At 39.6% G+C, this 13,785-nt stretch overlaps 1 protein-coding gene across 1 annotated transcript in view; it reads left to right on the top strand.

Annotated features, from left to right (window-relative positions):
• The window catches only part of REC114 (REC114 meiotic recombination protein), a 111,310-nt gene that overhangs the window by 97,056 nt on the left and 469 nt on the right, over window positions 1-13,785 (top strand). Inside the window, exons 4-5 of the mRNA XM_068993397.1 lie at window positions 4,175-4,363; window positions 11,392-11,469. Coding sequence (XP_068849498.1) covers window positions 4,175-4,363; window positions 11,392-11,469 — 267 coding nt within the window. The remainder of the gene's footprint in view (window positions 1-4,174; window positions 4,364-11,391; window positions 11,470-13,785) is intronic.

The following is a 13,785-nucleotide window of genomic DNA, read 5'->3' as shown; positions in this document are numbered from 1 at the left end:
ACGTCAGGCTTCCCTGTCCTTTACTATCTCCTGGAGTTTGCCCAAACTCATGTCCATTGAGTCAATGCCATCCAACTATCTCATCCTCTTTCACACCCTATTCCTCATGCCCTCAATCTTTCCTGGCATTAAGGTCTATTCCAGTGAGTTGGCCAAAGTATTGAGATTCAGCTTCAACATCACCCCTTCAAATGAATATTCAGGGTTGATTTCCTCTAGGATTGATGGTTTGATCTCCTTGCTATCCAAGGGACTCATAAGAGTCTCCTCCAGCACCACAGTTCAAAAGCATCAATTCTTTTGGTGCTCAGCATTCTTTATGGTCCAACTCTCACATCTGTACATGACTACTGGAAAAACCATAGCTTCAACTATGTGGGCCTGTGTCAGCAAAGTGATGTCTGATGTCTTACTTTTTAATACACTGTCTAGTTCTGTCATAGCTTTTCCTCCAAGGAGCAAGCGTCTTTTAACTTGATGGCTGCAGTCACTATCTGCAGTGATTTGGGAACCCAAGAAAATAAAGTCTATCACTGTTTCCATTTTTTCTGCACCTGTTTGCTGGTGATGGGACTGGGTGCCATGATCCTTGTTTTTTGAATGTTGAGTTTCAAGCCAGCTTTTTTGCTCTCCTCTCTCACCTTCATCAAGTGGCTCTTTAGTTCCTCTTTGCTTTCTGCCATTAAGGTGGTGTCATCTGCATATCTGAGATTATTGATATTTCTCCTGGCAATCTTGATTCCAGCTTGTGATTCATTCAGCCCAGCATTTCACATGATGTACTGTGAAATAAATAAGCAGGGTGATTAATATACAGCCTTGGCGTACTCCTTTCCCAATTTTGAACCAGCTATTCCATGTCTGGCTCTAACTGTTGCCTCTTGACCTGTGTACAGGTTTCTCAGGAGGCAGGTAACATGGTCTGGTATTCCCAACTCTCAGAATTTTCCAGTTTGTTTTGATTTGACAGTCAACGGCTTTAGTGTAGTCAATGAAGCAGATGTTTTTCTGGAATTAGCTTGCTTTTTCTATAACACAGTGGATGTTGGCAATTTGATCTCTGGTTCTTCTGTCTTTTCTAAATCCAGCTTGTACATCTGGGAATTTTTGGTTCACGTACTGCTGAAGCTGGACTTGAAGGATTTTGAGCATTACCTTGCTAGCATGGGAAATGAGCGCATTTGTGCAGTAGTTTGAACATTCTTTGGCACGGCCCTTCTTATGATTGGAATGAAAACTGACCTTTTCCAGTCCTGTGCCCATTGCTCACGTTTCCAAATTTGCTAGCATATTGAATGCAGCAGTTTCACAGCATCATCTTTTAGTATTGGAAATAGCTCAGCTGGAATTCCATCACTTCCATTAGCTTTATTCATAATAATGCTTCCTAAGTCCACTCTAAAGATCAGCCCTGGGTGTTCTTTGGAAGGACTGATGCTAAAGCTGAAACTCCAGTACTCTGGCCATCTCATGCGAAGAGTTGACTCATTGGAAAAGACTGATGCTGGGAGGGATTGGGGGCAGGAGGAAAAGGGGATGACAGAGGATGAGATGGATGGATGGCATCACCGACTCGATGGATGTAAGTTTGAGTGAACTCCGGGAGTTGGTGATGGACAGGGAGGCCTGGTGTGCTGTGATTCATGGGGTCGCAGAGTCGGACACAACTGAGCAACTGAACTGAAGCCTCACTTGACTTCACATTCCAGGATGTCTGGTTCCAGGTGAATGACCACACCATCATGGTTATCTGGGTCATCAAAGGCTTTTTTTGGTACAGTTCTGTGTGTTCTTGCCACCTCTTAATATCTTCTGCTTTTGTTAGGTCCATACCATTTCTGTCCTTTATTGTGCCCATCTTTGCATGAAATGTTCCCTTGGTAACTCTATAATTTTCTTGAAGGCACTTAAAATATAGTAATTCTGGGGACTCCCTGGCTTTCCAGTGGTTAGGACTCTGTGCTTTCACCACTGAGGGCCCAGGTTTAATCCCTGGCTGGGAAACTAAAGACCTCACAAGCCATGTGGCATGGCCAGTAGTTTCCTTAGATGATAGACACCAGAGATGGTCTATTTGGGACAGTTCGTGGCTATTATGTATGCATGAAAGACTTTCATTTCACAAGGAGCTCTTTCTGACTTTTAATTCTGGCATAAAAAGAAATCGCCTCCAGATTTTAAACCTAGGAGTCCTTTGGTTGACCAAGTGGCAGGTTTTCTGTTGTGGTGTTTTGATGCTGAGGATGTGGGATGAAGATGTAGCTCATGTTCAGATTTCTCCTGACGTACCTTGGCTTTATCTTGGGTCCACATGTACTGAAGTGGTATTTCTGGTTTCAGATGATAAGTTCAAATTCTGTCTGAGAATTTTATAGAAGGAACATAGAGCAAATCAACAGTTACGCTATCAGACATACAACTTTCCTTGTCATTTCCTGGAACTACATTCCAAAGAAACACTAACTGTCCAAACTCATTGTTGTGTACACTCACATAGATAGATACCTCCAGACAAGTGGTCTGAGATTTTTGCCCTGCTTATATACTTAATAATGATCTGTTCTGCATATAGTTTTCTAGTTCTTGTATATAGTTTTCTAGTTCTTGTATATAGTTTTCTATCCTATCTAGCAGTGTTTTATGTGATTACTTCTCAAAAGGTTGATTACAGAATCATCATGGAAATAGCTGATACAAAGGTGCTACATATAGATGTCCCTGTTTACAGTCTAAACTAGGGAGAGGTGGAAATAGCTAATTAATTGTAAACAAGAAAGCTCAGTTTCACAGAAGATCCATAGAATTAGCAAAAACTCAATGTGGAGTTCTCTTTATCAGTTCTTCCCCATCCCTTCAGGAAAGGTAGCTTTCAAAGACTCTTGATAATTTGGGGATTATTCATCCAAGAGAAAAATGGCTAAGGAAATGAATAGGCAATACTCAAAAGTATTCATATTTTTTCATTGTTGGAGGGGGCAATGATAATGGATTACCTTTATACTCAGGGGAAGAAATTTAATGAATTAAAAAATGAAGAGAACCCAAGAGAGGCAGTGAAGGGGCAGCAGTGTCGATGGACATGACACCTTACCACTGCCTAGCCATGCCAAGTTTTCTGTATCCTAAAGATGTGGCTTTGCTTGATGGTTTTATCTAAAAATTTAAATCGTGTAAATTGTGAACAAGAAAATCAAGGATTTCTGCTTACAGCAACTTTCAGGATTTTGTTAACTATAGTTAGAAACATTTTCCAGTTAGCAATGTGATTTGTGTATTTAAAAAATACAAAATGCTATTACTATGCTAGCATCCAAATTTCTTTACAGAAGAAATTGAATAAAGGTACACAATACGTATCACCTATTTTGGGTGGCTTTTGGATAAGCTTAGTCTTCTAAAACTAGACAAGATATCAGACTAGAAAAAAAGGAAACTACTTCTGTTAAAATAATAGGTTTATTGTTGTTATTGATACAATTTAGTTCTATTTTTAAACTTACAGTAAAATAAATTTGATGTAGTTGCCACACTTGAAAATTTCAATTGCATTTCTCCCACATTTGCTGGTTTGCCAGGGGATATAAATCATACAGCTAATTAAAGGCAGCACGTGATTGATTTGTCTGTGTGATGTGTAGTAAGTCTGGCCTCTTTAAGGATAAAAGGGCACTGCAAATTAATGAGATACATTGGCTGTTAGCGTTTGCCTGTCCCCAGATACCCAGTTTTGTTTTTCAGATTCACTGGCTTGTTTAATGTGGTATCTCTCTGGCTAGCTCTTCTATATACTCAGGTTTGGAAATTTTTGTTCAGCCAGGACTGTTAGCTTCACTGATTCTCCACCTAAGCAATTAGACGGTATGCAATCTTTGTTCCAGAGTAAGATGAAACATGGATCTTTTACTGCAGTCAGTATATTGACCTTCTTTACGATGGGCTTTTCCATTTTTGCTGATGTCAGTCCCTTGAAGGAAATGAATATATTATGAGGCACAGCTCCCAAAAGGGAAAAGAAAACTAATTATTGTCTTTTGTATGCCCACATCAACAATCTAGGGTAACTGCTACCTTATTGACACCCCTTCCCCTGCAAACAAAGGGAAGACCCCACAGTAAATAAAAGTAAAGTGACAGGATGAGGGTTGCTGAGGATAACTTTTGATTTATCACACAGAACAAGAGTCGTATGTTCCGGGTACAGTTTAGTGGAAGCTCCAGAGAACAGGCACTGGAACACTGCTACAGCTGCGTGCAGAACCTAGCCCAGTACATCACCGTCCAGGTGCCCGACGGAATCAGCCAGTTCAGGCCAAGCCCTGGCCAAGGGGAGGGCTGTGTGCAGAGCATCCTGCCACAGTATGGCGTAAGTACGCAAGCAGGCGGATGAAAAACCTGAGAAGGGAATGCCCTGTGGGGGCCAAAACCACAGTGGGATTTGCCAAGTCCACCACACTGTAGCCTAAAGATATCTAAGGTTGACTTACTTGTATTGACATACATATAATTATGGTGTTAGTTTCAGGTATACAATATAGTGATTTGATATTTTTATACATTACAAAATGATCGCAACATCTAGTTACCATCTGTCGCCACACAAAAGCATTGCAGTATTACTGACTATATTCCCTGTGCTGTACATTATATCCCTATGACTCATTTTTTTTTAATTTTTTTAAAAAAGACTTACTTATTTCTGGCTGCACTGGGTCTTCATTGCTCTGCGGGCTTTTGTTTTCTCTGGTTGCAGAGCACAGCCTCTAGGCGTGTGGGCTTCAGTAGTTGTGGCACATGAGCTTAGTTGCTCCGCCGCATGTGGGATCCCAGACCAGGGACCGTACCCATGTCCCTGGAATCGGCAGGGAGATGCTTAACCCCTGGACCACTAGGGAAGCCCATTCATTTGTAACTGGAAGTCTGTGCTTCATAATCTCAGTCACCTGGTTTGCCTATCCCGCCAGGTCTGCAGCCATGTTTGTTCTCTGTGTTTACGAGTCATTTTATATTTGTTTTTAGATACTACATATTTTATTGTGTATATACTGGGTGGGCCAAAAAGTTCATGCAGGTTTTTCTGTGATATCATAGGGAAAAACCCAAATGAACTTTTTGGCCCACCCTATATACATATATATACACACACCTCATTTTTGTATATATTCCAGTGTGTGTGTATACATATACACACACATACCTCATCTTTACCCAGTCATTTATTGACAAACACTTAGTTGTTTCTCTATCTTGGCCACTGTAAACAATGCTGCAGTAAACATAAGGGGGACATATCTTTTTGAATTAGTTTCTGTTTTCTTTGGATAAATACCCAGAAGTGGAACTATTAGATCATATGATAATTGTTTTTAATTTTTAGAGAAACCACCATACTGTTTTCCATAATAGGTACCAATTTACATTCCCACCAGCAGTGCACAAGGGTTCCCTTTTCTCCACATCCTCACCAACACTTATTTCTTGTCTTTCTGATGACGGCCATTCTGACAGTTGTGAGGTACTATCTTGTGGTTTGGTTTGCAGTTCCCTGATGATGAGTGATGTTGAGCATCTTTTCAATTTGCCTCAGGCAAGGGCAACAAAAGCAAAAAATAAACAAATGGGACTAAATCCAACTAAAAAGCTTTGCATAGTAAAGAAAATCATCAACAGAACAAAAAGACAACCTAGTGAGTGGGAGAAGGTATTTGCAAATGATACATTCAGTAGAGGGTTAATACCCAAAATAACAAGAACTCATACAACTCAGTATCAAATAAAACAGTCTGATTAAAAAGTGGGCAGAGGACTTGAATAGACATTATTCCAGAGAAGACACTGAGATTTTTTTTTAAAATTCAGGGTTGATTCTCACTGTAGTTATGTATAAGGCTAGAAATTAGATTAGCTGGGAGTCTCAGGTATATCGTGGGTGTTACTATAGTACAGTGGTTCTCAGAGTATGATCCACGGACCCTTCCCTGAGACCTTTTCAGGAATCCACAAAGTCCTCATTATTTTTGCCATAATATTCACATATTATTTGTCCTTTTCCTGTATTGATACTTGTTATTTAATGGGACAGAAACAGTGTGAGCAAAGCTGCTCTCACCTTAGCATAGATCAAGGCAGTGGCAGCTAGCCATACCAGTAGTCATGTTCTTTCTTCACTGTCACTGCAATAAGAACCAACTAACAAAACCATCTGCGTTCTGAAGCACGATGGCTTCCTCCTAGGAAAGCACCTGTATGACAGCACTGGGTACTGAACCAGCTTCTCTTTATGGAACACCATTATTACTTAACAACAGATGAACTATGATTATTTAGATTTGGGTGGCTGGTGGACATTTTCTCAAGTGAATGTAGTTACTTCAAGTAACTACAAGAAAAGTACTTCAAGAAAACAATTGATAGTATTTATTGACAATGATGAAATAACCTTTCCAAGTGAAAATTAGAATCTTGGAAAACTTGTACCTGCCACTTGAGCTTCACAGCTTCCTAACCCAGGAGACTTTCTTGATGATACGGGTAATGAACATGATTTTTTAAATAACTACATCACAAAATGTTGCAACACGTGGAAGACCTGTACAACCCAGTGAACCAGTATTTTTCAAGTGGCAAATACATGGTGCTACAAAACCACGCATGGGTGAAAGATCCAAAGTGTGAGCTCTGTCACTGAATTCTGTTTGTTTTTGTGCCTGTTAACTTCCCTCACCTGTTTCTCTATTTTACTGTCCCATCCCCCTCTCCTGTTTATTCTGTTATCTATAGACTCTAGTTGTTTATCCATGCCTTTTAATTTCCACATATAAGTGAAATCATACAGTACTTGTCTTTCTCTGATTTACTTCACTTAGCATAATACCTTCTAAGTCCATCCATTTTGTCACAAGTGACAAGAATCTTTTTTATGGCTGAATAATACCACATTCTCTTTATCCAGTCATCTATCAATAGATAACTTAGGGTTAATCTGCTCCCACATCCTGGCTACTTTGAATATTGCTGCAGTGAACACAGGGGTGCAAATATCTTTTTGAGTATTTTCATTTTCTTTGGAAAAATACCCAGAAGTGGGATTACTGTATCATATGCTAGTCCTGTTTGTTGTTGGTTTTTTTTTAATTTCTCTTCAATAAATAGTGTTGGGGAAAACTGGACTTTCTCATACCATATAAAATCATACAAAAATCAAAAGGGATTAAAGACTTAAATGTAAGGCCTGAAACCATAAAATTCCTAGAAAACATAGGCAGTACACTTTTTGACATCTTGGCAATATTTTTATGGATCTCCTCAAGCAAGGGAAATAAAAGCAAAACTAAAAGAAAAATCACTGTTTTTTGTGATCACTGTTGCACAGCAAGGGAAGCTATTAACAAAATTAAGAAGGCTGCCTACTAAGTGGGAGAAGATATTTACAAATGGTATATCTGATAAAGGGTTACTATTCAAAATATTCAAAAGAATGGAAGGCCTGAATAGACATTTTTCCAAAGACATACAGATAGCTAACAGACATGTGAAAAGATGCTAGCGTCACTTATCATCAGGGAAATGCAAATCAAAACCGCAATGAGATATCCTCACACCTACCTATCACAATGGCTCTTGTCAAAAAGACAAGGCATGGAGAAAAGGGGACCCTTGGCGCACTGTTGGTGGGAATGTAAACCGGCACAACTGCTATGGAAACCAGTCCAGAGATTCCGCAGACCAAAGGATTTTAATATGACGAGTATAAAAAGTTCATTGCTATGATTTAAGATTCTGTGTTGAAACTAGCCTTTAAGAAACTATCACTTGTTGAATTTTGATGTCAAAGAGTATCCACAGTTAGCTGAAAAACATTTTTAAAAAATAACTTTTCCCATCTATATATCTGTATGAAGCCAGATTTTATGTACTTCAACCAAAACAACATGTTGTCAGATTGAGTGCAGAAGTAAATATGAGAGTCCAGCTAGATATTAAAAGAGAATAGCAAAAGTTACATTTTTGTTAGGAAAGTTATTTTCATTAAAATGTTTTTAATACTAACATATAATAGATTTTTAGTTTTAAATGAATATTTAAAACTTGTTTTAATTCCTGACATATAAATATCAGATAGATGTAACTCAAAAGCTGTCTGAGGGCCTCAGTAGTTTGTAGGAATGTAAAGGAGTCTTGTGATAAAACTTTTTGAGAATCAGTTACAGAATTTCTCCTGCAGGTACATCTTCAAGCATTTCGTTGGCATAGTCCCACATGCTGCTAGCATAAGCTACCTCTGCTCTTAGGATGAAATTCCAGTTTCAGGCTGGGTTTTTTATTTTCTATTTTGAGCAATGACTTTCCAAACCTGGCTTTCCATTACTTCATCCTGAAAGTTCCCCTTAAACTAACTGGGCCAAGACAATTCATTTTTACTGTTTTATCACCAACTTTCTTTTCATAGCGTATCTGGGGCAAACAGATTTTATATTATTTATCATAAAATGTTTTTCTTTAAACAAGTACTGTGTGGTTTCCCTGTGATTATATTTAGTTTGCCATATCATATTTTAATGTTTAAGAATTCTTCCCGTTCATTTGTTTCTGCATGACTTTTTGTGAACATGTCTTAACACTAAAGCTGGTTTTCTTACAAACCGTGGATCTAATTTAAAACATTTTGCCTCATCAGCCTCTATTAAGAATCCCCTCTCTAAAATGGAATGATATGGCTTATTATGATACTTTGTTGCTAAACGATCCTTTACCCCTTAAATAGATCACCTTTCTTTGTAGGTGTCACTGACCAGCTATTAGACTGAGATTATAGTACCCAGTGCATGCATGGGGTGCAACAGGAACCAAACAGGGTCCCAGAATTTGGAAACTAGGTCCAGAATGCCCCATAAGTAATGATATACATGACATACATATAGTAAAGACATACACACATCAGGGTAGAACCTAAATACAACTATCTAAATATGAAAAGAAAAACTGAGACAGTACCTTAAAGTAGGCTGTGGGTCGTTAACTACAGTGGCAGATGAAGAAGGCCCTGGCTCTCTATTTAAGCTCATCCCAAATACTGAGGTAGAAATATCCCCAGAGTGGCTAGAAAATGTTCATGTCTTTTCTTGATTCTGTATTCAAGGCCTCCTTGGATCTGTAGTTTGGTGTTCTGGGTAGATGAGATGTAGAGTGTTGTACAAAAGACCATAGGCTTTGGAATCCAAATGGATTTAGGTTTGAATCCTTGCCCTGTTAGTAGCTATGTGTTCTCATGCAAGTCCCTTACCATGTAGTGAGACCGAAATTCTGTCTATAAAGCACCTAGGACAATTCCTGGCAAATACTTAAGATGATTCATTATTACTGCCAGTCCTGTTATCAGATCTGTCTTGCTTTGCAGGTGAACAAATAAGCATACCAGTCTTTTATTATCAAGGGTCAGCACTCACCAGTCAGTAGGGCCATCGTGAGATGAAGTGTCTGAGGCTGCAGAGCAGGAGACGAAAACTCCTGAGGCTTGCCCTTAGCTGCCGCTGTTCAAGTTTGGTATCATGCTCCCTTTTTCAGAATCCAGCTCCAGAGGTGCAAGCTCTGGCCAAGCTTTAAGAGGCCTCCTCATTCAGGTGTCTTTTTCCCAGTAACTGTATTACTTTTGTCTAAAATAATTTTTTTTTTTTCAAATGAGAGGTAATTCCGTATCTTTTTATTTCAGGTTCTTGAGTCACTTCCTGGCTTGCCTCTGCCTTGTAATTTTGCTAATTGTGGCCTAACCAGGTGTTTCTCAACCTGAGGGCTTCTGAGGCAACCCAGCCTACGACAGTTCCTAGCTCTTCCTCTGTTAGCACTAGAAGTCCAGGAGGTGGCGGCCAAGGGCTCATTCCTGTGTGCATAGAACCTGCCATCTGTGTGCACTTAGGTGGAGGACTGTCCAGTCCTTAGAGCCATCCCACTGACTTCCACTGCTTCCATCACATTTGGCTGTAGATCAGTGGCGTATGAATTTTGGTTAGTCTTTCCTAGTTGTTTGAAAAACATGGTGTGAGCTGAACTGATGTCTCCTAGGAAAACTTCAGAGCTGGAAGAAACACTAGGCAGTGGAATCGGACTTTTCTGGATGAAGGAAAATGGGGTTTGCCCAAGGATTCCAAACTCAGTAAAGCCCCTTACCTTTTAGCTCATTTAGTATTCCTGACTAGTTTTCTTTCCTTTGTTCTTCCTCTCTGTCCCACCGCCCCATTTTTGATGCCTCCAGATACACATTTCTGCTAACACCCACTGAAATTAGCAGGACATTTACTTTGGCAGTCAGAACATAACTGCTGATACACATCTTCCAGGGAGGGTCTTGGATTCTCCCTGTGTGATACCACCAGCTCACAACTGTCTGCAGATTAGTACTTTAAGTGCCACTGCTATCCAGAACGCAACTAAGCCTGCAGACACATGGCTACGAAGGAAGGGTGGTGGGGCTCTTGGAGAAGCTTTTTTAAGGTAGAAGCAGCCTCTTATGCTTCCAGTCTTTCTCCTACACCTTGTTCATTCTGTTTTCCTAGAAAACATCCTGAGTTCCACTCAAGAACAGCCCCTCCCATAAGAAGTAGCTCGGCCTCTGGAGCATTCCTACCCCTCATGCTTGTTAGCACACACACCCTTCCTGTACTGCCCTCCACTGCAAGCCTGAAGTCTTATTCTCCCCTCCATGCCAGCACTTCCTCAGTTGCATGCAAGTTGTTTTACTTGTTAGATTCTTACTGGGTTGTGGGTTCTTGCGGGCCAGACCTCTACCTTGTTTTCTGTGGCTCCCTTCCTTTTTTCATCCCAATGTCGACACAGTAGACACAAACATTGTTGAATGAATATATCTAGGAATTTTACTAACAGAAGAACTTATTCATAACCTCAGAATGTCTAAAATGAGATTTTTTAAAAAGTTACAAGATATGGTTATCTTGCAACTATAGTGTTTCCCCTGCCCCCATTTTGCTTTTCTACAAGGAACATGTATATTACCCGAGTAATAATTTATAGAAGGTGACAAATCTTGATTATCAGAAGCTAGGCAATATCCACTGCCCTCCAGTACCAGCACATGGTCCTGGGATGGGCCTCTTAAGACAGAAGTATACCACGGTGTCAGGCAGGAAAAGGCGTTACCAACCTGTGAGACATAAGGAATGCCAGGCACAGGGCAGGCGCCTCAAATTTTATCTCTGTATCTCTGCTGTGGTAAATCAGATAACAGCCAAGCTTAAACCAGGACAGACTACACCAACAATGACTTTAGAACCTTTACTGATTTTCTTTTAACATTAATGCATGTGTTCCACTTCTTCAGTGGCCTATGGTATTTATGATTATGTTCAGCCAGTCTCCTAACTGCACGTTGTTTCACTGCAGAACTCAGAGCAGCAGCAGTGGGTACCAGCTGGCACAAGCAGTCCAGGAGGAAGGACCTCAGTGGCCTGGTTAGCTCAGGTAGGGCCTATTTCCATATTCAGTTTTCATGTCAGGAAAAACAGTGATCCTGAAGAATTTTGTATCCCTCTGTTCAATCGACTGTTCTAGAACAGTAACTTAAAATGTTACTATAGTAGATGATAAAAGACAGAGACAGGCTATTTCCACCTATACTTGTGAGATTAAACATGATGGCACATACTGAAGAACTATCTTCCTGAGGAAATAAAAGACAGAAAGTAGTCTATAATGTTAGACTTTAAACACGTGAGATAAAAAATTTATTCACCACCTTCCTAAAAGAGGAATAAAGCTAAGAATTTCAGTTTAACTTTGGAAATGAAATTTGGAAACTCTTTTAAGACAACTAGCAATATGAATTTTAAGTCGGATCAACCATGGTTTCTGTGGGGGCAGATCTTCAGTGTGAGGATCTCAGGTTAAGGATGTATGGAGCCCCAGGAAGACTCCACTCTGTTACCAAAGAACTGCTTTTGGACATGGCCTCTCCACTTGAATTTTGCTGTTACCAAACACTCTTGCAGAACTATTCATTTAGGCTCAGGGTTCCTGAGGCTGGTCTCCTCACTGCATTCCCTGCTGTGTGTGACAGCAGGTTCTCAGCCAACTGTTTATGCTTTCCCTAAAATTCTGCATGGAATTCATCAATATACAATTTCCATAAATCTCCTTTCTACTTTATCTGTTACACTGTGCTAACAGTGGTGTAAGAAAGAAGATAATGGGTTGTTTTCTCCACCTGGCACACCACTCAGGTAAAATAAATGGGCAATCACAGATTTTAAAACTTGAAAATTAAGACTAAATTAAGAATTCATGTCTATTTCTTTTAGTAAGTCAGCAACTATGACAGAAAAAATTTACAAACCTCATTGTCCAGAAGTAGGGCAGACTTCATAGTTCCCAGTTTGTAACCTTGTTTCTCCACCAGGGTTATAGGTTAACTGAATCAGAGTGACTAAGCCACAGAAAAGCCTGAGCAGAGCAGGGTGTGATATCCTTACTCAGGCAGTATCAGTTGTTACAAAAGATGAACCTTGGCCCAGTTTATTTACATTATATAGAAGAATCATGTATAAAGAAAAAGCATCAGGCTAGAAGCTCAGATATGTTACTTGTTTGCTATAACCTTCTAAACAAGTCACTCTTTGAATATAAATTGGTAAAATTCTTTGAAAGCAATTTAGCAATGTAGATAAAATTCAGTATCTTATTACCTATAATACCATTTCATCTACACAAATATACAAAGATGTTTGTCAGTAATTTTAACAGTAACAAAATAGGAAACAATTATCCACTAATGGGATACTGAGTGGTTAAAAAGGGCCATAACCATAAGTGGGATAAAATATAGCCAATAAAAAGTGATGTCTGTCTGAATCTGTTGACAGTGGAAGATATTCATAGTACATTGTTTTTTAAAGGCTACAAAACAGCACACATGATTTGACTTTATTGTAGTAAAGACATACACACAAAATAAGTTTGGAAGGAGATACACTACCATGTTAATAGTGGCTCTCGCTGGAGAACAGGCTTCATTTGACTTTCATTTTCTTCTTTCTACCTTTAGATAGTCTGAAAAGCTGGTTTGAATTTAGAAAAGTCAGTTTTTATTATAGATAGTTCCTTGAGAAATGTCAACTGTATACATATACATCAAACCATGCAATCCATGGAAAGGGTAGAAAACCTACCTACCTAGTAGAATTAACATGAGGAGTGAATGAGGCGGCTAAGTCAAGGCTCAGAAGTAGGTGGACCACACATGGAGCTGAAGCCGTCTTCGTTGCCTGAATCGGTGCATCTTTTGCCTAATCTTCCAAATTGCCAAGCACAGTCAGACTTTTCTTTGAACTCTCCTAATGTTTAAATATTGGCAGCTTAGTCAACTGACTTTAAAATACTACAGGTTACCAAAGAAGACAGAGAGGTGACAAATAAGCATGTGAAAAGCGTGCAGTATTACATGACATCATTTATATGGCATTCCGGAAAAGGCAAAACTATATACAGTGTGGAGGACAGATCATGGTTGCTAAGAGTGAGTTGAGGGTTTGACAGTAAGAGTGGACAGCAACGAGGGAGTTTCCGGGGGTGATGGAAATGGTCTGCCTTGATTGTAGCGACGGACACAGGCCTCTATTTGTCAAGCCTTATGGACAGAACCAAAGACAGCGAGCTGTGTCCTTGGGATAGTCAGTTTGTAACCTTTATTACATTCAGAATCCAATTTCCATATGATAAACAGCTCACACCCATTCTTCCACCTATTAGGTGGGAAGGATGAACTAAGTGGAGTTCATTCAT

The sequence above is a fragment of the Capricornis sumatraensis genome, chromosome 2 (assembly GCF_032405125.1).
Source record: "Capricornis sumatraensis isolate serow.1 chromosome 2, serow.2, whole genome shotgun sequence".
Classification (NCBI taxonomy): Eukaryota; Metazoa; Chordata; class Mammalia; order Artiodactyla; family Bovidae; genus Capricornis; species Capricornis sumatraensis.
This window is presented reverse-complemented; position numbering and strand designations above follow the sequence as displayed.